Raw genomic sequence first — 23,895 nt, forward strand, 5'->3', positions numbered from 1 at the left:
TTAACTACCGTCGTGGTTCAAGTTCGTTGGCGTCTGTTTCTTGCTAGCATTAGACGACGTTTTTTTAAAACCCGTCGTCTATATATGTGTAATACGTCTGTTGTTGTTTAAAAACCGTCGTCTGTTTACTATATTATTTGCTATTAAAATCTTATATAATCTGCTATAGTGATAGTCATTGCTTGTCTTTTCACCTTATATATGTTGTGTTCTGAATATATTTTGGGTTCTTGAAAATAAACTGGGATTTCGATATCTTTTTATGCATACGACGACGGTTTTTTAACAAACCGTCGTTTGTAAATATATACCACGACGCAGTTTTTAACTACCGTCGTGGTTCAAGTTCGCTGGCGTCTGTTTCTTGCTAGCATTAGACGACGTTTCTTTTAAAACCCGTCGTCTATATATGTGTAATACGTCTGTTGTTGTTTAAAAACCGTCGTCTGTTTACTATATTATTTGCTATTAAAACCTTATATAATCTGCTATAGTGATAGTCATTGCTTGTCTTTTCACCTTATTATAGATAATAGGATATAGTGTCGGAGATGGATAAGTCATGGATGCACTCGGATAGAAGATCGAAGGCATATGAGTTAGGGGTGGAAGCATTTTTGCAATTTTCTGTAGAAAATCTTCTAACTACAACGCATATCCGTTGTCCATGTGTTAAATGTGCGAATTTGAAATTGTTTGGGGTTGGAATTATAAGGGATCACTTATACTTTAATGGAGTTGACCAAAGCTATAAGAATTGGACATTTCATGGAGAACCTTGGGAACCAATTGCAACTAGTAATGCTAGTAGAAATGTTGAAGAAGATGATGACCATAGTAGGTACAGTTTTGTGTCTGAAGAAATAGAGATGGATGATAATGATTTTGGTGATTTTGGATCCGATCCTTATGAGTTTGCTAATGTGATTGGGGATGGAGATCAACCATTGTACCCTGGTTGTAGAAAGTACACCAAGTTATCGGCATTAGTGAAGTTGTATAATTTGAAGGCAAAACATGGGATGAGTGATGTATGTTTTACAGAATTATTGATACTTCAGGGCGAGTTGCTTCCAGAAGGAAATACAATACCGGCCTCTTTGTATGAGGCAAAAAAGACTTTGTGTGCATTGGGGCTGAGTTATGAGAAAATCCACGCATGCCCCAATGATTGCATCTTGTATAGGAAGGAGTATGAAGATTCAACTAATTGTCCTACTTGTGGTATCTCAAGGTGGAAGGAAACCAAAGATGGATTCTTGAAAGAGGGTGTGGCAGCGAAGGTGTTGTGGTATTTTCCTCCAATTCCAAGGTTTAAAAGGATGTTTCAATCACATGAGACAGCTAAGAATTTGACTTGGCATGCTGCTAGAAAATCAATTGACGGTCAGATGTCTCATCCGGCGGATTCCCCGTCTTGGAAACTTGTTGATGATAAATGGCCCGAGTTTGGTAATGAGCCGAGAAACTTGAGATTGGCTCTTTCATCTGATGGATTCAATCCCCACAGTTCTCTAAGTAGCAGATATAGTTGCTGGCCAGTTATCTTAGTTACATATAATCTCCCACCATGGCTGTGCATGAAACGAAAGTTCATGATGTTGACTTTATTGATTTCCAGTCCTAAACAACCCGAAAATGATATAGACGTCTACTTGGAGCCTTTGATTGATGATTTAAAATCTTTGTGGGATGGGATTAGAGGAGTGTATGATGCACACATAGGAGAATATTTTACACTCAGAGCTGCATTACTGTGGACCATTAATGATTTTCCTGCCTATGGAAACTTATCTGGTTGTGTTGTTAAAGGATATAAAGCTTGTCCAATATGCGGCGATGATACACCTAGTCACAGGTTGAAAAATGGCCACAAAATTTGTTACATTGGGCATAGAAAATGGTTACCAATTAATCATCCATATAGGAGGCAACGTGCAGCTTTTAATGGGAAACCTGAATATGGCACGCCTTTGGAGCCATTAAGGGGAGAAGAAGTGCTGTATATGGTTGAAGATATTAATTACATATGGGGATCGAAAAAAGGGGGAGGTGGAGGTGAAAATGATGGTGACAGAGTTTGTTGGAAGAAGAAGTCAAAATTCTTTGATCTTGAGTATTGGAAATACCTTCCAGTGAGGCATGTCCTCGATGTTATGCACATTGAGAAGAATGTTTGTGATAGTATCATTGGTAAATTGCTGGAGATCCCTGGAAAAAATAAAGATGGGATTGCTGCTTGGTTAGATTTATTGAACATGGGGGTCAAAACTGATTTGCAACCCGAGTATGGAGAAAGAAGTACTCGTTTGCCTCCAGGGCCTTGGAATTTGTCAAGAGCAGAGAAGAGAGCGGTTTGCAATTCTTTCTATGGTATGAAGGTCCCTGAAGGTTATTCTTCAAATATAAAAAATCTTGTATCTTTACAAGATTCAAGACTTCTTGGCCTTAAATCACATGATTCTCATACCTTAATGCAACAATTGCTCCCTGTGGCAATTCGTTCTGTTTTGGAGAAGCCTGCAAGGTATGCAATAACTCGTTTGTGCTTCTTCTTCAATGCTATATGTGCAAAGATGGTTGATGTTTCCAAGCTAGATAAGTTGTTCAAGTCCCTAACCGAGAAGCTTCTCAATCGGCAACTTGGGGGACTACTGTTTGTACCATATCTGACCCTCCACTCGTACAACGACACGTGGATCTCATAAACTCACCCAAGTACCCAAGGCCTCGGACAATCGGCATCGGCCACCGATGGCATTGTCTCAAAGCTGCGAAGAGCCATTACGAGCCCAACTCGTCTACAATCGGCATCCCTTACCGATTGTAGAGAATCAACCTCGAAGTACCCGCCCAAAATATCTAAGGACTCGTGTCGACCTTAGAAGGCCCTCCCACGAGTCCCACATCGAAAATGAGCACTAAGAGCATACTAAATGCCCTCTATAAATAGGCCCCTCCACTACAATACAGGGGTAAGACTTTTCAACTTGACTTTTATACTTCTATATGGTCAACAGCAAGAGCTCTTAAAACAACAAACTTACTTCGGCATCGGAGGGTCTTAGGCTGGTTCCACATCGGAGGGTCTTACGAGTCTCGACTTCTTTCTATTCAGGATCAGCATCCAAGGACAGGGAGAATCGGCATCCAACGCTCAATCGATCTCTCGATCGTCCATCTCGCTTGTAAGTTGCACTCATCTCTATCTGTTCAGTTTTAGTGCCAACAGATTGGCGCCGTCTGTGGGAATCGCTTATCGATTAACCCATATCTCCAAAGCTCTGAGACCAAAAAATGAATCCATCTTCGGTCCTCCCTTCCGATGGCCCTATCCTCGGCCTCGGCAGCGAGCCAAGCCTGGCTCCCTTGCTTCAGACGCCACGAATGGAAACGCCTGCTCGACCGACCACTCTGGAGGCTCGTATGGAGACCCTACAGCAGGATATGGCGAGGATGCAGGAGCACAACAGTATTCTCGCCTCCAAACTGGATGACACCCAGAGGCAGCTGCATCATCAACAAACGATCTCCGCCCAGCTGCAGGACGGTCGGGAACCAACCACACAGCTTCGGAAGGAGAAATCGTTCAGGAGCGTACGGAAGCCCACTGTCCAGGATCGAGGGAAACGGCAGGCCCCACACGAACCGACTGTCTCCCGACGACTGTTCGTGCCCACTCCAAAGGAGCGCCATCCCGAATATCGCGTCTATTCTTATTGCCGCGAGAGGATCAACGATCGGCGGAGGGAACGGCAGTCCTCGCCCATCCAGGTCCGGGCGAAGCTCGACGATCCACGCCTGGAGGTGCTTGGACCAAAATCCCCCCTACGCCAGAGGTACAGTGCGATCGGCCTAGAAGAAACGGACGAATCAGATTATGTTCCAACATCTCCAGGAACCACAATCTCATCAGCAGGGCCCTCTGCACAACGCCACAGCCACCGATCAAACCAGGACAATGATCGGCGAAAAGGAAACTACGAGAGAAGCCCCAGCCGAACGGCAGACCAAGGAAAACGAGTTCACAATGCTAACCAACGCACGGAGAACCAAGCGATCGAGCCCTTTGGTGATGATCTTCCCTCTACCGATCCGACTATTCGTCTCCTCCTACAGAAGATGAATCGCATTGAGAAGGAATAAGACCAGGCTCGGACACCAACATGGGGAACGGTACAGCCAGGGCCGTTCACCAATCGAATCCGGACATTCAGACACGAGAAAGAAGTCCAAGCACTTCGAATATCGTTCTACTCAGGGGTGGAAGATCCCGTTACCCACATTCATACTTTCCAATCGGCTTTGGGTTGTAAGGGACTGACGGATGAAGGCCAATGTTTGCTATTCCCCTCCACCCTGACCGGAGCCGCTCTGAATTGGTTCTATCGAATGGAGCCAGACACGGTTGACACTTTTAACCAATTGAAGCAAACCTTCCTCAACCATTTTATGATTCAGACCAATCGCCTGTATTCCGCCGATGACCTCTATACCGTTCGGCAGCAGGATGATGAGCCATTGAGAGAATATGCGGCTAGGTTCAGCCATGAGTACTCCCGATGCCCAGAAACTGACGATAGGGCAGCCTTCGGTGCCTTTAAAAGCGGCCTTCGGTCGTCTCAGTTTCGTTATTTGGCCAACAGTAGCAACTGGACCACCTACTCCGAATTAATGAAACAGGCGGCTATCCACGCCAAGGCCAAGCACTTCAACTCCAAGGGATCGGCTTCAACCCTAATAAACAAAACGACGTCGACCGATCAGCCTCCAACGCAAAACTACGATCGATTCCCGGTCGATCGATCGGCAAACCAGGCCCCCTACCGAACGGCACCCCCTGTCCCTGCTTTTTCCACTCAGCGAAATAAGCGGAAGGACAACTTCCGGGATCGGCAGGACAACAACAAGAAGGGCAACCACAAGGGGAATCGGCCAGACGAAATCTTCACTTTGCTCAACACTACCTATGAGCATGTTCTCCTGACCGAAGGGGATATGATACCAAAGCCGAACAATCGAAAACTCCCTCGCCAGAGCGAAAAAGACACCGGTGTCTTCTGTCGGTACCACCAGTACAACGGCCACGATACGGAATCATGCATCGCGCTTCGCAAAATTGTCGAACGCCTCATCAACGACGGAAAGCTGGATCAGTATTTAAACACCAAGCCAGCAACGGATAAATCATTGAATCGGCAGATCAATATGATCAGTGGAGGAGCGCCCATTGCCGAAGCCAGCAACCGATCTGTCAAAAACTACGTTCGTGTCGTTCGGCATCCACAGATCCTCAGCGTAGCGGGAGGACGCAATGACAAAATTCAACGAAACGGTTGGGAACCTATCACCTTTTCTGAAGAAGAGGAGCGAGGCATCATCTTCCCCCACTCCGATCCCATGATCATACGGGCCGATATCTCAGATTTCGACGTAGGCTGAATCCTCATAGACACCGGCAGTTCAGTCAATGTGCTATTCGCCGACGCTTTCAACGCCCTCGGCGTGGACCCTCGGCATCTGAACAAAGATATCACCCTTCTCCTGAGCTTCTCTGGTGACGTGGTTGAACCAATCGGCAGTGTCCAGCTCCCATTCACCGTCGGTACCATCCCCAGACGAACGGTCCTCTACACTCATTTTCTGGTGGTCGACTGCCCAACGGCATACAACGCTATCATCAGCAGGACGACGCTCACAAAAATGAAGGCCATGCTGTCACCACACATGCTCCTCCTCAAGTTCCCCACACACGCTGGCGTCGGCCAAGTGGGAGGGGACCAATTGAGTGCACGGACGTGTTACGTTTCGGCAACCAAGGAATCGGCAAGGGCTGCGCTTCGCGAAACATACTCGGTTGCCACCAACTTGGGCGTACCGAACGGCAGGGGAACGGACAAACTAGATGATCCCCGAGATGAGGCCGTAACCCCACAAGCGCAACCCGCCGAAGGTTTAGAATCGGTCATTGTTATGTAGATTTAGCTCCACCAAAATGGATTAAGCTGCATCCTCAACTTGTGATACTCGCAAGTGCACGAACCGTTGGTAGTATAGCATATGTAAGTGCGAGGTCGATTCCACAGGGATTGGTGATTGAATGATCCAATTTAGTTTCCCTATACAAAATAGAAACAAAAACAAAGAACATAAAACAAGGAAGAAAGAAATAAGTAACTCAAGCAAATAAGTTCCCAAGTTCAATTTAGATTAATGGATTGATTCTAGCTAAAGTATGATTAAGCCATGGTGTGTGGTCATAACCTTGTGTTCCTAATTCCCTAATTTGATCATTTGTTGTCTAACCTAAAATTAAGCATTAGGAACCCATTAAGCATAGAAGAACATTTTAAACAACCAAGTATGTATCTAATCCTTGTTGTCGAATGTCCATACATACTCTTCCTATTCATAGTTCAATTCGAATTAAAGCATGGTGTATACTCTTAATTCAAACCAAGATAGCTAACATGCAAGCCTAAATGGTGATCAATCATTCAAACTAGCATATTAACTTATAAGCATAATGAATAAGAACAAAAACCATAATTGAAACTTGGAAACTAATTAAACTTGAATACTTAAGAAAGAATGTACATTACAAGAAAAATAAATTGCAACTAAGAAAACATTAAAGAAAGCTAGAATTGAGAACTAGAAAGCAAAACTAAGAGAATTTGAGGGAGAGAAGGGAGGGGAGCTCTAGAGAAGTGTTTGAGAGCTCCCCCCCTTGGGGTGTGTTTACAAGCTTAGAGAACTTCCCTATTTATAGGCCTAGGGGAAGTGAAAATCTGAATTCAATATGGCTAATGCATACAACACTTGTTTTATAAAATCTGAAATGGTTGATGCACTTGTATTAGAAAATCTAAATTGGGTGATGCACTTGTATTAGAAAATCTTGAATTGGTTGATGTACTTCACCAATAGATCCCACCAGCAGCCCTAGCTCATCTTCATGTCACCATGACCAAGCTTCCAACCAGAAATGATAGCTCATACCTAGCTCACCATGACCAAGCATCCAACCAGCACATGCTGAGGCCAGCATGACCAGAAACTTCAAGGGCTTACAACTTGGGCTTCTCTTAATCAAATTAGGACTTTAAGCACTCGAAATTGAAGTTCAGAATGTCTTCTTTCCAGCCATATGTTATTTGGGCCAATCCAAGGTCGGAGGAAGAAGTTAAGGCCGAAACAAATTGCTAACTCATTTTCCGTGCTGATAAGATCTATCCTGAGCATGGTTCTGTGTTTGCTAGGTAACGGACTCCAGATTTATCCAATGGGGCTGAATTTTGGATATGTTATAGTACACACCAATTGGAACAACTTTCATGAAGAATGTGGCCTCATTCGAGCTATGTAGATTGTTGAAACAAAGCTTGCAATATGACCTACGGAACTGGACTGGCAGGGGGCTGTAGCCAAAATGAGTTTGTCTTTAAGCTCTTCATCCATTCATCCAAATTAGGCCTTAACATGCTTGAATTGCATGAATTATGCTCTCTAAAGCCATCATTATTACCTAAAGCTCAATGAACTGAAAGATAAACACAAAAGGATTAAAAGCACAAGTTTAACTCAAAAACATAACCAAATCATAAGCTAGAAGGGTACAAAATGATATACAATTATGAACCGATCAGTCATCCTATCCGAAGCACAACCGGACAGACAGGTTCGAATCGGTACCACCTTGAGTCCGGTACTGAGGGCCGATTTTATCACCTTCCTGCGCACCAATGCAGAAGTCTTCGCCTGGTCATACGACGATATGCCCGGCATCGCCCCGAGCGTCATTAGCCACAAGCTCAGCATCTGCCCCACTTTCAAACCCATCAGGCAGAAACGGCGGGCCTATGATGCCGAACGGTACGAGGCAATGAGGCTCGAAGTAGACAAACTGAAGACCATCGGCTTCATCCAGGAAGTAACCTACCCAATTTGGCTGGCAAATTCGGTTTTAGTCAAAAAATCAAACGGCGCCTGGCGAATGTGTCAAGACTATACCGATTTAAACAAGGCTTGCCCAAAGGACAGCTTTCCTCTGCCACGGATCGATCAGATGGTAGATGCCACGGCAGGCCATGAACTTCTCAGCTTCATGGATGCATACTCAGGCTACAACCAGATATTCATGAGCCCTGCCGATCGTGAACACACGGCATTCATCACCGACAAGGGACTTTACTGCTACAAAGTCATGCCGTTCGGCTTAAAGAACGCTGGGGCAACATACCAGCGATTGGTCAACAAAATTTTTTCCGACCTCATTGGCACCTCGATGGAAGTTTATGTGGACGACATGCTGGTCAAAAGCAGAACGGCCGATTCTCATCTCCACAACCTCTCGCTCATGTTCGGCGTCTTGAAAAAGTACAACATGCGCCTCAACCCGAGCAAGTGTGCCTTCGGCGTTTCCTCGGGCAAATTTCTCGGCTTCATGATCATCCAACGAGGAATCGAGGCCAACCCTGAAAAAATCAAGGCATTACTCGACATGCAGGTCTCGAAGACACAGAAGGATATTCAGAGTCTGACTAGGCGTGTCGCCGCTCTGGCCCGGTTCATATCCAAGGCTACCGATCGGTGCGCTCCATTCTTCAAAGCCCTCAAAGGAAGCAAACGGCAGAGCACCCCTATTATCCACTCCTCTTCCCGGCGAAGAACTCATTCTCTACCTCTCGGTTTCGGCAACGGCACTTAGCTCTGTGCTCATTCGCAAGCCGAACGGCATAGAACTCCCCATTTTCTATACTAGCCATGCCTTGCAAGACGCTGAGATTCGGTACCCCGAGCTAGAAAAACTCGCCTACGCTCTCGTCCTTTCAGCACGCAAGCTTCGGCCATACTTTCAGGCTCACAGCGTTACCGTCCTCACCAATCAGCCTCTGCGCCAGATACTCCAGAGACCGGAGACATCCGGTCGGCTAGTCAAATGGGCCATCGAGCTCGGCGAATTCGACATCCACTACCACCCTCGTCCTGCCGAGAAGGGACAGGCTGTAGCCGATTTCATCTCTGAGTTGACCGCGTCCGAGGGGCCAGATCTGAAGGACGCCGCCTCCGATTCATCTTCGACGGTACCAGTCGCCCACCCGACCGAAGGAATCTTTAATCCATCCATTCCCCTTTGGACACTCTACGTAGACGGTTCGTCCAACCGACAGGGCAGCGGAGCTGGCTTGGTACTCAAGGCCCCTGACCAGACAACCATCGAATATGCCATCCGATTCCAATTCCGGACTTCCAACAACGAAGCCGAATATGAAGCTCTGTTGGCAGGCCTTCGGCTCGCTAAAGAAATGGGCGCTCAGCAACTTAGGATCTGTAGCGACTCACAACTTGTCGTCAATCAGATACTGACTGAATTCGACGCCAAGGATACTTCGATGGTTGCCTACTTAACACACGCTCGCCGATTGCTCCACCACTTCACTGCGTACCAAGTTCAACAGATCCCCAGATCCGAGAACTGCCACGCCGATGCTCTATCACGCCTTGCTTCGGCGATCGACGACACCGTAGGGCGCCATGTGCCGATCGAGATCCTCGCTCGGCGCAGCACCACCGACCTCGAGATACATGCCGTTCGGCAGGACCCAAGTTGGATGGGTCCTATCCACGCCTACCTCGCAAACGGCATGTTGCCTGACAACAAATCTGAAGCAACGAATATCCGCCGCCGATCGGCACGATACCTCCTTCTGAATCAGATTCTTTATCGGCGTGGTCACTCCTTACCATTGCTTCGGTGCATGACCCCGCAGCAAGGAAACTACGTCCTACGAGAGATTCACGAGGGAGCCTGTGGGAACCATTCTGGGGCCCGATCATTGGCTTTCAAAACCATTCGGCAAGGGTACTACTGGCCGACTCTCCATGCCGATGCCACCACCCTGGTCCAGAAGTGCGATCAATGCCTGCGTTTCGGCTCCGTTCCAAAGCTGCCTGCTGAACCACTCTCTCTGATTGTTAGCCCATGGCCTTTTGCCCAATGGGGTTTAGATCTCATCGGCCCTATGCCCCAGGGAAAGGGACAGGTCAAATTCGCCATCGTCGCTGTCGACTACTTTACAAAATGGACCGAAGCCGAAGCTTTGGCAACAATCACTGCAGCCAGGGTTGAACATTTCATATGGAAGAATATTATTTGTCGATTCGGCCTCGTGTTCATGCTCGTTCATACATTGTTCAAACAAAAATTCTTGAAATTCAACACTTTGATCCATGGGAATATGAAAACACGGCAACATACCTTGTTTGCACGGTGGCTCAAGCTCGCCGGAAATCGCCTCCGCCTTGTTCAACCTCGCCGGAAATCGCCTGCTCAGCCTTCGCACGGTTGCCGGAAATCGCCTCTCACAAGCTTTCTTTGCTCTCAAAATTTCCAAGTATTTGAACTCTCGTCTCCTCCTCACATTTATAAAGCCGATTTAGCATCGGAAAGCGAAGCGACGCATCGGGATACGAAACGACGCGGCTCTTCACAGCCATGCCGACACGTGTCACGCATGCATGGGGGAGACCAAACCTCAGTTGCAACGCTTCCAATCCTCAGAGACGCTTCAACTTCCCGAACGTGGTAGATCTAGCCACGTTCGAGCACAACTCCACTAGCGAATGGCCGGCGCACATCGATGAGTTTTCACTCACATTTCGTGCCGAACGGCAGGCGCACATCGTTGAGTTTTCACTCACCTCTCGTGCCGAACGGCCGGCGCACATCGTTGAGTTTTCACTCACCTTTCGTGCCGAACGGCCGGCGCACATCGATGAGTTTTCACTCACCTTTCGTGCCGAACGGCAGGCGCACATTGTCGAGTTTTCACTCACATCTCGTGCCGAACGGCCGGCGCACATCGATGAGTTTTCACTCACCTCTCGTGCCGAACGACAGCCGCATATTCATGAGTTTTCACTCACCCCTTGCAACAATCGGCACATCATGCCGTCTCTTCTCCAAGCTCACTCCCTTGGGCACTTGGGGGACTACATACCACCATCGGCAACTATGGGACCATTGTGTCCGGGTCAGAATGCCGAATACACATTCAAGTCCCCAACCGAGAAGCTTCTCAATCGGCAACTTGGGGGACTACTGTTTGTACCATATCTGACCCTCCACTCGTACAACAACACGTGGATCTCATAAACTCGCCCAAGTACCCAAGGCCTCGGACAATCGGCATCGGCCACCGATGGCATTGTCTCAAAGCTGCGAAGAGCCATTACGAGCCCAACTCGTCTACAATCGGCATCCCTTACCGATTGTAGAGAATCAACCTTGAAGTACCCGCCCAAAATATCTAAGGACTCGTGTCGACCTCAGAAGGCCCTCCCACGAGTCCCTCATCGAAAATGAGTACTAAGAGCATACTAAATGCCCTCTATAAATAGGCCCCTCCACTACAATACATGGGTAAGACTTTTCAGCTTGACTTTTATACTTCTATATGGTCAACAGCAAGAGCTCTTAAAACAACAAACTTACTTCGGCATCGGAGGGTCTTAGGCTGGTTCCACACCGGTTCCATAGACCTTACGAGTCTCGACTTCTTTCTATTCAGGATCAGCATCCAAGGACAGGGAGAATCGGCATCCAACGCTCAATCGATCTCTCGATCGTCCATCTCGCTTGTAAGTTGCACTCATCTCTATCTGTTCAGTTTTAGTGCCAACAAATTAATCTGTTTGCGCTAAAACTGGACAGGTAGTATTTAGGCCAACTTAAAGATGTGGTGGATGTTGAAGGTGAGGACCCTTAGTATGTAGGAGCATTCGGTAAATAAATAGGCATGCATACAGAAGACAAATGTACGTGGTTCACCCGAATAATGGGCTACGTCCACAGAGAAGTATGTTCTCATTATAATAATGTGTGTATACATTGTACATAGGGTTAGACCCAAGGGGAAGAGGAAGAATATCGAAGGCCGAAGGCAGATGCCGAAGGCTGAGGGCAGATGCCGAAGGCTGATGGCCGAAGGCAGATGATCTGGCTGATGGCCGATGATTCGTGGGCTTGTAAATGGGCTCATGGGTAAGCCCATGAGGCCCTAGTAGCCTGCCCAACCTCTTTCTTCCTCTCCCTCCTTTGAAGGAGAGGGGTCTTCTTTTATAGGAAGGGAGAGTCCCATTCTCTTGTGTTTTGTCGATGTGGGACTCCCTTCCCTTTGCTTGGATTAGCTTGGAAATGCTTGGAAATGCTTGGCCAGATATTGTACAAACAGGAGTCCCCCAAGTTCCCGATTAAGGAGGTACTTCTTGATTGGGGACTTGTAGTCATTAATGCACTGGCCAAGTAATGCTTCAGCTCATTCTTCAGCAGGCTGATGGCTGATGGCCGAAGGCCGAAGGCTGATGGCTGAAGCTGATGGCCGAAGGCTGATGGCGCCGTCAGGGAGAAGTGTCTCCTGGAAGGTGCCGTTCGGCATGGCTTTGAGAAAAGGCGCTAGAGAAGTGTCTCCTAGAAGGTGCCGTTCGGCATGGCTGAAGGCTGATGCTGATGGCCGAAGGCTGATGGCCGAAGGCTGAAGCTGATGGCCGAAGGCTGAAGCTGATGGCCGAAGCTGATGGCCGAAGGCTGATGGCTGAAGCTGATGGCCGAAGGCTGATGGCGCCGAAGGCTGATGGCCGATGCCAAAGGTCGATAGCCGATGGCCGAATCATTGGGGGATGTGAAGACATCGCACGCGCCGAATGATGATGGGTGCCGAAGGCCGAAGGCAGATGCCGAATCATTGGGGGGATGTGAATACATCTCACGCGCCAAATGATGATGGGTGCCGATGGCCGAAGGCAGATGCCGAATCATTGGGGGATGTGAAGACATCGCACGCGCCAAATGATGATGGGTGCCGAAGGCAGAAGGCAGATGCCGAATCATTGGGGGGATGTGAAGACATCGCACGCGCCAAATGATGATGGGTGCCGAAGGTCGAAGGCAGATGCCGAATCATTGGAGGGATGTGAAGACATCGCACGCGCCAAATGATGATGGGTGCCGAAGGCCGAAGGCAGATGCCGAATCATTGGGGGGATGTGAAAACATCGCACGCGCCAAATGATGATGGGTGCCGAAGGCCGAAGGCAGATGCCGAATCATTGGGGGGATGTGAAGATATCGCACGCGCCAAATGATGATGGGTGCCGAAGGCCGAAGGCAGATTGTAGGAGGTTCCGAGGGCATGGCTCAAAAGGGTGCCGAGAGCACTCGTGAAGGAGAACGACATAGTGTTTTGTGTCGCTTCCCACAGACGGCGCCAATTTGTTTGCGCTAAAACTGGATAGGTAGTATTTAGGCCAACTTAAAGATGAGGTCCCTTAGTATGTAGGAGCATTCGGTAAATAAATAGGCATGCATACAGAAGACAAATGTACGTGGTTCACCCGAATAATGGGGTACGTCCACAGAGAAGTATGTTCTCATTATAATAATGTGTGTATACATTGTACATAGGGTTAGACCCAAGGGGAAGAGGAAGAATACCGAAGGCCGAAGGCAGATGCCGAAGGCTGAGGGCAGATGCCGAAGGCTGAAGACTGATGCCGAAGGCTGATGGCCGAAGGCAGATGATCTGGCTGATGGCCGATGATTCGTGGGCTTGTAAATGGGCTCATGGGTAAGCCCATGAGGCCCTAGTAGCCTGCCCAACCTCTTTCTTCCTCTCCCTCCTTTGAAGGAGAGGGGTCTTCTTTTATAGGGAAGGGAGAGTCCCCTTCTCTTGTGTTTTGTCGATGTGGGACTCCCTTCCCTTTGCTTGGATTAGCTTGGAAATGCTTGGCCAGATATTGTACAAACAAGTTGGAAGAAGATGTAGTAGTTACTTTGTGTTTGCTTGAAAAATACTTTCCACCTTCATTCTTCGATATCATGGTTCATCTAGTAGTACATCTTGTCAGAGAAGTTCGTCTATGTGGGCTAGTTTATTTTAGATGGATGTATCCGTTCGAAAGATATATGAAAGTTCTAAAGGGGTATGTTCAGAACCGTACTCATCCCGAAGGTTGCATTGCGGAGCGTTATATAGCTGAAGAAGCTGTAGAATATTGCACTGAACATTTATCTGATATTAGTACAATTGGAGTGCGATCAAGTCAGAAGATAGGAGTTTCAAAGCCATTATCAGGTTGCACAGTGAGCTTAGTTGATCAGGACCTGTTGAACCAAGCACATCTATATGTCTTGGAGAATACGGAGGAAGTTCTACCTTATATCGAGTATGAGTTTTATTCCTTAAGTTTCCATTTTAAATTATTCCTTATGTTTATCTTATATGTTTGGGACCGTAATGCTTGAATTTTTCGTGTCATGTAGGGAACATATGATCCACATCAAGGCCGCTTATCCAAAATTTAGAAAGAGAACAAAGTGGCTGCAAGATAAGCACAATAGCACTTTCATTCAATGGCTACACTTCAAGGTATATGTTATTCAATAACATATTGGACTTTTAATTTTCTTCTTTCTATGTTAGATTGAATTAAGATATGATTAATTTGCAGGTTCAAAGTGAACTTGATGAGGGAGGCAATCATGGGGTATCAGAAAATTTAAGGTGGCTAGCAGCTGGTCCAAACATGGCAGTGCCATTATATAGGAGCTATCTTATTAAAGGTGTTAAATTTAACATCAAGGCACAAGATGATGTGCGGACAGTTCAAAATAGTGGAGTTTATTTACTTGCACATACCATGCAAGTTGCTAGTGCCAAGGATAAAAACCCAATTCTCTCAAATATGGGTTTTTATGGTGTCATTCAAGAAATTTGGGACCTTGACTACCAAAAGTTTACAATCCCAGTCTTTAGGTGTGATTGGATAGATAGTACTTCCGGCCTTGTAGTCGACGAACTTGGATTTACCCTTGTAGATTTGAGTAAAATTGGACATAGGAATGACCAATTTGTTTTGGCTTCTCAAGTCAAACAAGTATTTTTTGTTGACGACCCGATGCATCATGGTTGGTCGGTAGTGTTATCAGCGCCTAATAGAGAATATAATGATGATGTTATTGGTGATGATGTCTTAGGTGATGTGAGAATTGAGTGTGAGCCATTTACTAGAGGGATGCCAAATGTTGACACATTTGATGAACTAGTGGGTGAGTTTGGGAGTCAAAATATTCGAGATGGGTGTGAAGATATATGGATTGAATGATGCTCTTGTAATTTATGAAATTATTTATGCCCTAAACAGCACTACTGTATGACATTAATTTTGTAATAAATTGTAATGTGTTTTCTTCACTTTCATTATGCAGGTTTTGGACACAAAACAATCAGTACATAAAATACTGGTTCAGTATTATAAAACGACGGTCCTTATAAAACTGTGAAAAACAGACGTCTGTTGTCATAAAATTGTCAATAAAAAACGACGTTTTGGAGCATTCAACGACGGCATTGAATTTACCGACGTCTAAAAGCGAACTAAAAGTGAAAAAAGACGACGTTATTGTGAAACAGTTATTAACGATATCACGTCGGAGAAGGATAAAGAGCCGACATGTAATTACAAATAACACGACTTCAGTACAATAATACCGACGTCTAAAAGGACAGATATTGAACCTGAACGTTACAAAAGACGACGTCTTGGATGGATTAGACGACTATTATTTTACTAAAGACGACGTATAAATAGAGAAACACGGCTATCTTTTACATGATCACGACGTTGTATATCACATACTACGTCGTTTATAGAAATAAATATGTCGTAAGTCATGAGCCTAACATATTTTCCACGTCGGTTATGTAAATATATAAGACGTAGTAAATATTAATAACATCGTATTTTATTTATTTAAAGACGTAGTATATACATACACACGACTGTGTTTGTATAAAATAGGTCGTCTATTCTTCTAAATGAAAATTTTTTGGTTCATTTTTCAGTATACAGACGTCGGTTTTTTTTGTAAATGACGTTATTTATTATAACAACGACGGTGATTTACCCTAACCGCTATTTCCACGTCAATATTAATGGAAAAAACGAAGTGGCATTACTATTGCACGACGGTTATATAAATATATTGGACGTCGTATAATTTAATAACGTCATATTTTATTTATTTAAAGACGTATTGTATTATTTTACACGACGTATGTTGTATAAAATAGGTCGTCTCACTACTAGATTTTTGTATTTGCGCGACGAAGGAGTTTTGGTCGCGCAAAGTACATTTGTGTCGCACAAATAGTAATGCGACAGAATATTCGTCGCGCAAAATATGTCGCGCAAAGATCGTAAAGATACACTTTGCGCGACGAACATATTAAAATTGTCGCGCAAAATGAGCAACGGTAAACCTTCGTTGCACACTATTTCGCGGGACGATGAGATTTTTCGTCGGTCAAAGTTTTGCGCGACGAAAATACATTCGTTGCATTAACATAGCGCGAGGAATCATAAGCGTCGCGCTAAAGTACAGGGACGAGAGCATATTCGTGTCGAAAATATTTGCGCGACGAAATATAGTCGTTGTAAGGACACTGCGCGACGACTACCATGCGTGGCGCCGGTACTGTGCGACGAGTGTGTTCGTGATTAAAATATTTGCGCAACGAAATAGTTTTGTCGCATGTACTTAGCGAGACAACTTCTTTCGTCGCGCAAAATAAAATAAATTCTTTAAAATTTATTTTTACGGTTGTGTATTTTGAAAAACAATTTGCGCGACGGAAACCGTCGTCGCGCTAAAGCAGAGGGACGAGAGTATATTCGTGTCTAGAATATTTGCGCGACGAAATATAGTCGTTGTAAGGACACTGCGCGACGAGTAACGTTCGTGGCGCAGGTATAGTGCGACGAGTGGATTCGTGTTTAAAACATTTGGGCGACGAAATATTTTTGTCGCATTTACTTAGAGAGACAAATTATTTCGTCGCACAAAATAAAATAAATTCTTTAAAATTTATTTTTACGGTTGTGTATTTTCAAAAAAATTTTGCCCGACGGAAACTATCGTCGCGTAAAAAATAAATATATTATTTTTAATTTAAAATTAAATTGAATTATTTTGGTAAAAAAAATAAATTTGGTTTTTTTTTTTATAAAAAAAAATAATGAAATGAAATTGCAATTAGAAAAAGGTAATAAAGAGAAATATGTAAAATGTTATAACATAATGTATTTAGTACAATAGAAATATTTAAAATGTAATTAAGAATGTTAAAATCTAATCAAACAACCCTCCAAGATCTACATTGTCGTCTGGCAAATGCAGCTCGGAGGTCTGGACATTGTTGACAGGGGGAGAGGTGTGGTTGCCATGCTCGGAGGTCGACGGGGGAGTAAAAGGCGGGATTGAAATGCCGGAGTGAGCGAGGGACTGTAGAATATGAGACAAATGACTCTTGAGGTCCGCCACCTCTGTCTTCAAAGCAGTCACCTCTTCATTTGACTCTGATGATTCACGGGGTCTAGGTGGCCGCTGCCTGGCATTCCCCATCCCTCGACAATATGTCCCTGAGCGCCTCCCGAGACTCTGATCCAAGGTTTCAGTCAGGATTTGAAACCCTACATCCGATGGAGGAACCACGGACTCGAGCGGCGTATCGGGAGGAAGCTGGGAGGCGGACTCCTGAAGAACCAACTGGCTCCTCTCAATCATAGTCGTCTGTTGAACAAAACATAAAATATGAATTAAAACATTCATATAATAACTATAAAAACTTGAAGGCTTACATAATAATTTAAATTAAAGGCTACTTACATGAAGGGACTCCGCCAACTCATTCCCAGGTCGAACATAAACGTCGCCAAATACGTCAATCTCTGGGAATTTGGACCCCCCCTTAAATTGAGCAGAAAAAAAAAATGTTAGTACGAAAAAAACAAATTAATATTAATGACATATTAAAAAATAAATAAAAACGACTTTATTATTACCTGGCGCCGCGCCTCCATCCTATAAGAGAAGGGCCTGGAACCTGAATGGTGGAGAAGAGTCTTCCTCTGCCTATTGCCCTTATTTGCTTTGGCCTTCTTCTGTTATACAAAAAATAAAAAGTATTAGTTGAAAGTGAATTTAAAAAAAATTAAATACACATTAGTAAGAAACATGTAATAAGTTTCAATTTAATATATAAAAATACCACATAATCGGCTTCTTGAAAATGACCGCAGAGCCACTGCCAACTATCCTCCCGGCCCTCAAGCTCCTTAGGGCAACCCTCTTGAAGAGCAACCTGCGTATCATCATATGCCTGAAAATGGTGATGCAGGTCGCTCTTCCACTGCTTGTACCTGTCAGCAAAGAGTCTGTTGATGTAGGCTAACAACTCTTCGCCGACGTTCTCCAAATTGTAGTTTGTCTAAAATAAATTCATTACATACATTAAATATTAGAAATAAAATTTGAAGGGAAAAACAATGAAAAGGTATAAAATACATACCGACAGGTGTCCTAACATCTCCATCCGCACCTGATCAGGCATGACCCTCCAGGACTTCCATTTGATCGGGCAATAAGTCCGAACGACGGATCCAATGTCATGGGCCAACGAGCTGTACTGGTCAGCCATTGGTGCAGCCCGATGTCGCGCGTCGTATGCGATGTTGATACGACTGTTGTTCACCCGGGTGACTTTGGCCGTCATCAACTGGCGACAGGGTCCTCGGGTGTTCTTCTTGGCTGCAAAGAAATATAAAATTAACATTAAATAACAAATCCTACTAACATTCTTGGTCTGAAACAACTAGAGTTGAAGGAAAATCTTTACTTGGTTGTGACCCCGACGCACTAGCAGCAGATGGCGACGTGGTGTCGGTCGTGCTGGGAGGGCGGTGACGCCGCCTGGCACTAACTGGTTGCGCCACTGATGACTCTGATGACACCGGGGCCCGGGAGACGTGGGGAGAAACTGGCATGTCCTGCGACTGTGCTACACTAGTGGGAGCTGACACCGCAGTCGGGGGAGCTGAACTAGGTGAAGTCATCACCGTCTTACGACGTCTGATAAGTTGTGACATCTGATAAGGTCTTACAATTAAAAAAACATCCTTGGGTAAAATTATTATTTTGTATAAAAAAAAACCTCAAAGCCTAAAGAACAACAAATACAATATTTAAAAAACAAACAGAAACATGTATTCTTTATATGGCAAAAAACAGAAGCACATTTTTTAAAGCAAACAAAATAGAAACATGTATGATCTTACAAAAATCAGAAGCACATAATAAAGAAAAATCAAATTGCTGCCCAATTTTGAAATAGTTTGGTTAGTAGCACATAGTTTAAAGCCCCCGAAAATTAATCAAAATACAAAAAACAGCAGCAAATGCTCCAATCAAATCTGAAATCCAACAACAATACACCTAAAAATTCACAAATCGTACACCACAATGCAATTTCAATACAAAAACAAATCTGAAATAAAAAATACAAGTCCAATAAAAAAACAAAATTGAAACAGCAATTTAAACACTTAATATGCCGCAATACAAATCCAATCCAAATCCTAACCAACCATCAGACTAAGCAGCAATTTAAACAATTACAAAATAAATATACAAATTGAAACAGCAAAACAATTCCAAACTTAATCCGAAAATTTCTGAAATAAAACTTAAAAATTGAAAAAATAAATATCGGGGAGCGTTGGGAAATTTACCAACTGGGTTTCGAGGGAGACCGGAGAGCACGGCAGTTCGGCGGTGGCGAGCGAGACAGAGAGTGGGGGGCCGCCGTCTAACAGGGATGAGCGGAGACGGGGGAGGCGACAGACTGACAGGGGACGGAGGAGAGAGGGACTGAGAGGGATGCGAGGGGACGGAGAAGAGAGGGACTGAGAGGGATAAGTGGGGACGGAGGAGACTGAGAGGGATGAGTGGGGACGGAGGAGAGAGAGCGGGCCGGAGGAGCCACGATATGCGAGGGATGAGAGGGTTCCGGGGAGAGAGGGACTGAGAGGGATGAGTGGGGACGGAGGAGAGAGGGATAGAGAGGGATGAGATAGAGGGAAAGGAGAGAGAGCGGCTGCGAGTTAGGGTTCGAATCGGAAATGGAGGCTGCGATTTTTGATGTCGAGACTGAGAGAGTGAGAGAGGTTGAAGATACACCAAAACTGCGCGTTTCTTCCCCTAAATGTTTGCGTCTTTGCGCGACGAAAATACATCGGTCGTGCAAAGTTAAATTTCGTACTTTGCGCAACGGATAAATAAATGGCGTCGCGCAAGAAATTTTTAATACGCGGGATTATAACCGCCAAAAATTTGAGAACTTGCGCGACGAAATGAACAAAATCGTCGCGCAATATAAACCCTAAACCCTAAACCCTTTCAGAACCCTAAATCCTGAGAAGTACATTGAGCGACGGCAATTTCATTACGTCACGCTATCATTTATTGCGTGACAAATCAGCCATATTAGTCGCGCAAACTACAAAAAGTAAACAATATAACATGTTAGTGAATATGTTGTTTTAATGGGGCTACGCATTGTACGATGGGTGTTTCACCGATCCAACCGTCAAACTTGTTCGTTTATACTTAGAGATCGTGCACACCAAAATTGAAAAATGCAAGATTCATAGATGATGTTACGGGATCAAAATTTTCGACGGTTATAAACTAAGAATCACGATTTAACGGTTTTTTTAACTCCGATTTTGATGATTTTTTACGGGTGCACTCCTTTACTGTATATGAATACAATGATTGAATTGGATCGTCATTTAAAGATATTTACAATAGTGGATACCACAAAATTGTATGTTCTATTTAACAAACATAAACAAAATGTATTCATTTCTTTTTAATATAGTGTTTTCATGACACACGGATTCTAGTAAAGTAGTTTCAACGATCCAACCGGTAGAGTTGTTGGTTTATACTCAGAGATCGTACACGCCAAAATTTAGAAAAAATATACACTCACACATGATGTAACGGGACCAACATTTTCGACGGTTACAAATGAAAAATCAAATTTGAACGATTAATTTAACTCCAAATTTGATGATTTTTTACGTCTACAAACCTTGACCCCGTATGAATATAGTAACTGAATTTGATGTTCATTTAAAAATATTTACAGTTTAATTTCGACTTTTTTTTTAAAACACACTTTGCGCGACGATTATATACGTCGCGCAAAGTGAAACAGAAAATAATAAATAATTTATATTGATTATTTTTTAAACGATTATTGCGACGAGGCCGTATACATCGTCGCGCAAATAACTGCGCGACGATAGTCTTCGTCGCACAAGGTTCTTTCTGTTATTTCGCACTAAGTTGAGATTTTTAGGGACATGTCTTTTGCCCGACATGTAAAGTTTTTCGTCGCGCAAGATTATTTTCTATTATTTCAAAAATTTGTTGCATATTTGTTAACTGCCGCGACGAAATCCGTCGTCCCGCAAAACCTCCTCTTACGACGGGTAAATATTTTCGTCGCGCAAGATTATTTTCTATTAATCAAATATTATTGCATATTTGTTAACTGTAGCGACGAAATATTTCGTCCCGCAAAACCCTCTTGCGCGACGCTATAATAGTATTCGTCGCGCAAAAATGAGACCGGTCAGACGACCGGTCGTTTTTTTACAGATTCTTTGGCCCTTTTTTGCAATTCCGACCTCTGTTCAGTTTTTAATCTATAACTTTCTGACCGTATGTTCAAATTTCGATTTCTTTATACGGTTGGATTCAGCACGGAAAAACAAACAACATTGCGCGGACCAAAAGTCAAAAACAGTTACGGATGAAGATTTCCGTCCCGCAAAAATGACGACCGGTCGTTTTAGACAAAAGTACTTTTTTTTTTTAGTACAACTCAAGTACATGAGCATTGAGATTCTTTCTCAATTTGAGATGTCGCTGACCAATTGGGAAGACGTGCAACTTTTCAGACACGAGATTCATTTCCTAACCGTAATAATTTGCATTTACGCCATAATTAAATGTAAAATAATTTAATTACAAAAGTATGAATGACTTGAGTTCATTGCTTTTTACATTAATCTTCTCAGTAAGTATATCCAAATTTTTTAAACTTCGTTTTATTTTTCCACATACATATATAATTGGAAATTAGATATAACAAGTACATATATTCAACAAAAGTAGAGTTGCCAATATATTTACACTAACGTAATTACATTACAAGAAATTACCAATACTAAAATATATTAAGCAACAAATAAATTGCATTATTCATCATCCGAACTATAATAACCTTCGTTGTCTTCGCTATCATCACTTTCAGTCTCCCAATCATCCTCATCCTCCTCCTCCTCCTCCTCCTCCTCCATAACTACATCGTATCTAGGAAGATCACCGAGGTCAATTGTAATGGATTGAATTGGTATTTCTCTTGAAGACACTCCTTCGAGCTAAAATGGTTCCTGAACAACATTTGTATCGCGAAGCGTTTCCGAATCATTTTCCATGCAAGATTCTGACCGTTGGTCAGCGACATCGACGTCAGATGGGTCTAGTTCTGGTATAGCATATACGTTCCTGTGATCCATCTGCTGAACAACTTTCCACCCGCTCCCTGCTTTAGGGTCATCTACATAGACAATTTGTTTTGCCATGTTTGCCAAAATGTATGGGTCGTCATCGTACCAAGTTCTGTTCATGTTCACAGATAGTAACCCTTGATCGATTTTAACACTTCCCTGCCTATTTGGGTTTGTATCAAACCATCGACACTTAAACATGATGACTTGGTATCGGTCTTTGTAAAGCAAGTGCATGACAGTTGTGAGTTTGCCATAGAAATCAATGTCCGTACTTTCCCCTCCACCTGGAACATGGACACCGCTGTTTTGCGTACACAACTTGTCATCTCGTGCAGTCCCTAAAAACTTGACGCCATTAACATGACAACCCGAGAATAATTCAGCTCGAATTGGGCCGAATGCCAAGTTATACAACTCTTCACTGTAAGTGGGGGAATTATCTGATTTCAACTTATTCACCTAATATTATACAACAACATTCACATGTTAGTTTGAGAAAATGAAATACTACAATATATATGTCAATTACAAAACACTTATAACTTACATATTCCAAAAACCATTTTGGAAACAATTCACGGTGTTTCTTGGAATACAAATGCGATGGATGTTCTCGCTTCATCATCTCTTCATGCTCATCTAAATATGGCATTATCTCATCACAATTGTTCAATACGAACCAATGCGCCACCTCCATGTCATTTTTGGAAAACGACTCTCCTCGTACAGGATCTCCAAAGGGTCGTGCACTTTGGGCAAAAACAGAAAGCTGCTCATTTCTCACACCTCCGTCATTATTGCGCTGAGGTCGATTGAAAGCCGTGTCCACGTCTTTTAAATACATTCCACAAAAAGTAAGCGCCTCATATTGAACCCAAGCCTCTACAATTGATCCTTCGGGCTTCGCTCTGTTGCGTACGCTTTTTTTCAGCTCTCCGAGTAGCCTGCCAAAAAAAAATGAAAAGATGCAAATTAGCAAGTAGGAAGCATGAGATAATGATGCTTACACGAATGATGATGATTATATACCTTTCTATTGGATACATCCAGCGATAGTTGACTGGACCAGCAAGCAATGCCTCTTCTGGTAAGTGAACCATCACATGAATCATACTCGTGAAGAAAGCCGGAGGAAATATCATCTCAAACTTGCATAAGACTTGGACAATGTCATGGCGCAACTGATCAATGTCTGTCTTTCGCAACGTTTTTGCCTTCAGTTGGGAAAAAAATCTGGACAACAATATGATTGGCTTCACTACATCTTCCGGCAATAGGTGTCGAATCCCCACAGGAAGTAGGCGTTGCATAAACACATGACAGTCATGGCTCTTGAGTCCAGTAAATTTACCCCCGTCAACATTCACGCAACGTGCGATATTAGAAGCATATCCGTCAGGAAACATAACA

The 23,895-nt window shown here is 43.9% G+C and overlaps 1 protein-coding gene across 1 annotated transcript in view; it reads right to left on the reverse strand.

Annotated features, from left to right (window-relative positions):
* The window catches only part of LOC148296661 (uncharacterized), a 42,852-nt gene extending 24,930 nt beyond the window's left edge, over window positions 1-17,922 (reverse strand). The window contains exons 1-3 of the mRNA XM_088248596.1: window positions 17,905-17,922; window positions 17,729-17,809; window positions 17,255-17,632 (exon numbers count right to left, since the gene is read on the reverse strand). Of these exons, the coding sequence (XP_088104722.1) occupies window positions 17,255-17,632; window positions 17,729-17,809; window positions 17,905-17,922 (477 nt within the window). The remainder of the gene's footprint in view (window positions 1-17,254; window positions 17,633-17,728; window positions 17,810-17,904) is intronic.
* Between the last annotated feature and the right edge of the window lie 5,973 nt (window positions 17,923-23,895).

The sequence above is a fragment of the Prunus avium genome, chromosome 2, assembly GCF_965620075.1.
Source record: "Prunus avium chromosome 2, drPruAviu1.hap1.1, whole genome shotgun sequence".
Classification (NCBI taxonomy): Eukaryota; Viridiplantae; Streptophyta; class Magnoliopsida; order Rosales; family Rosaceae; genus Prunus; species Prunus avium.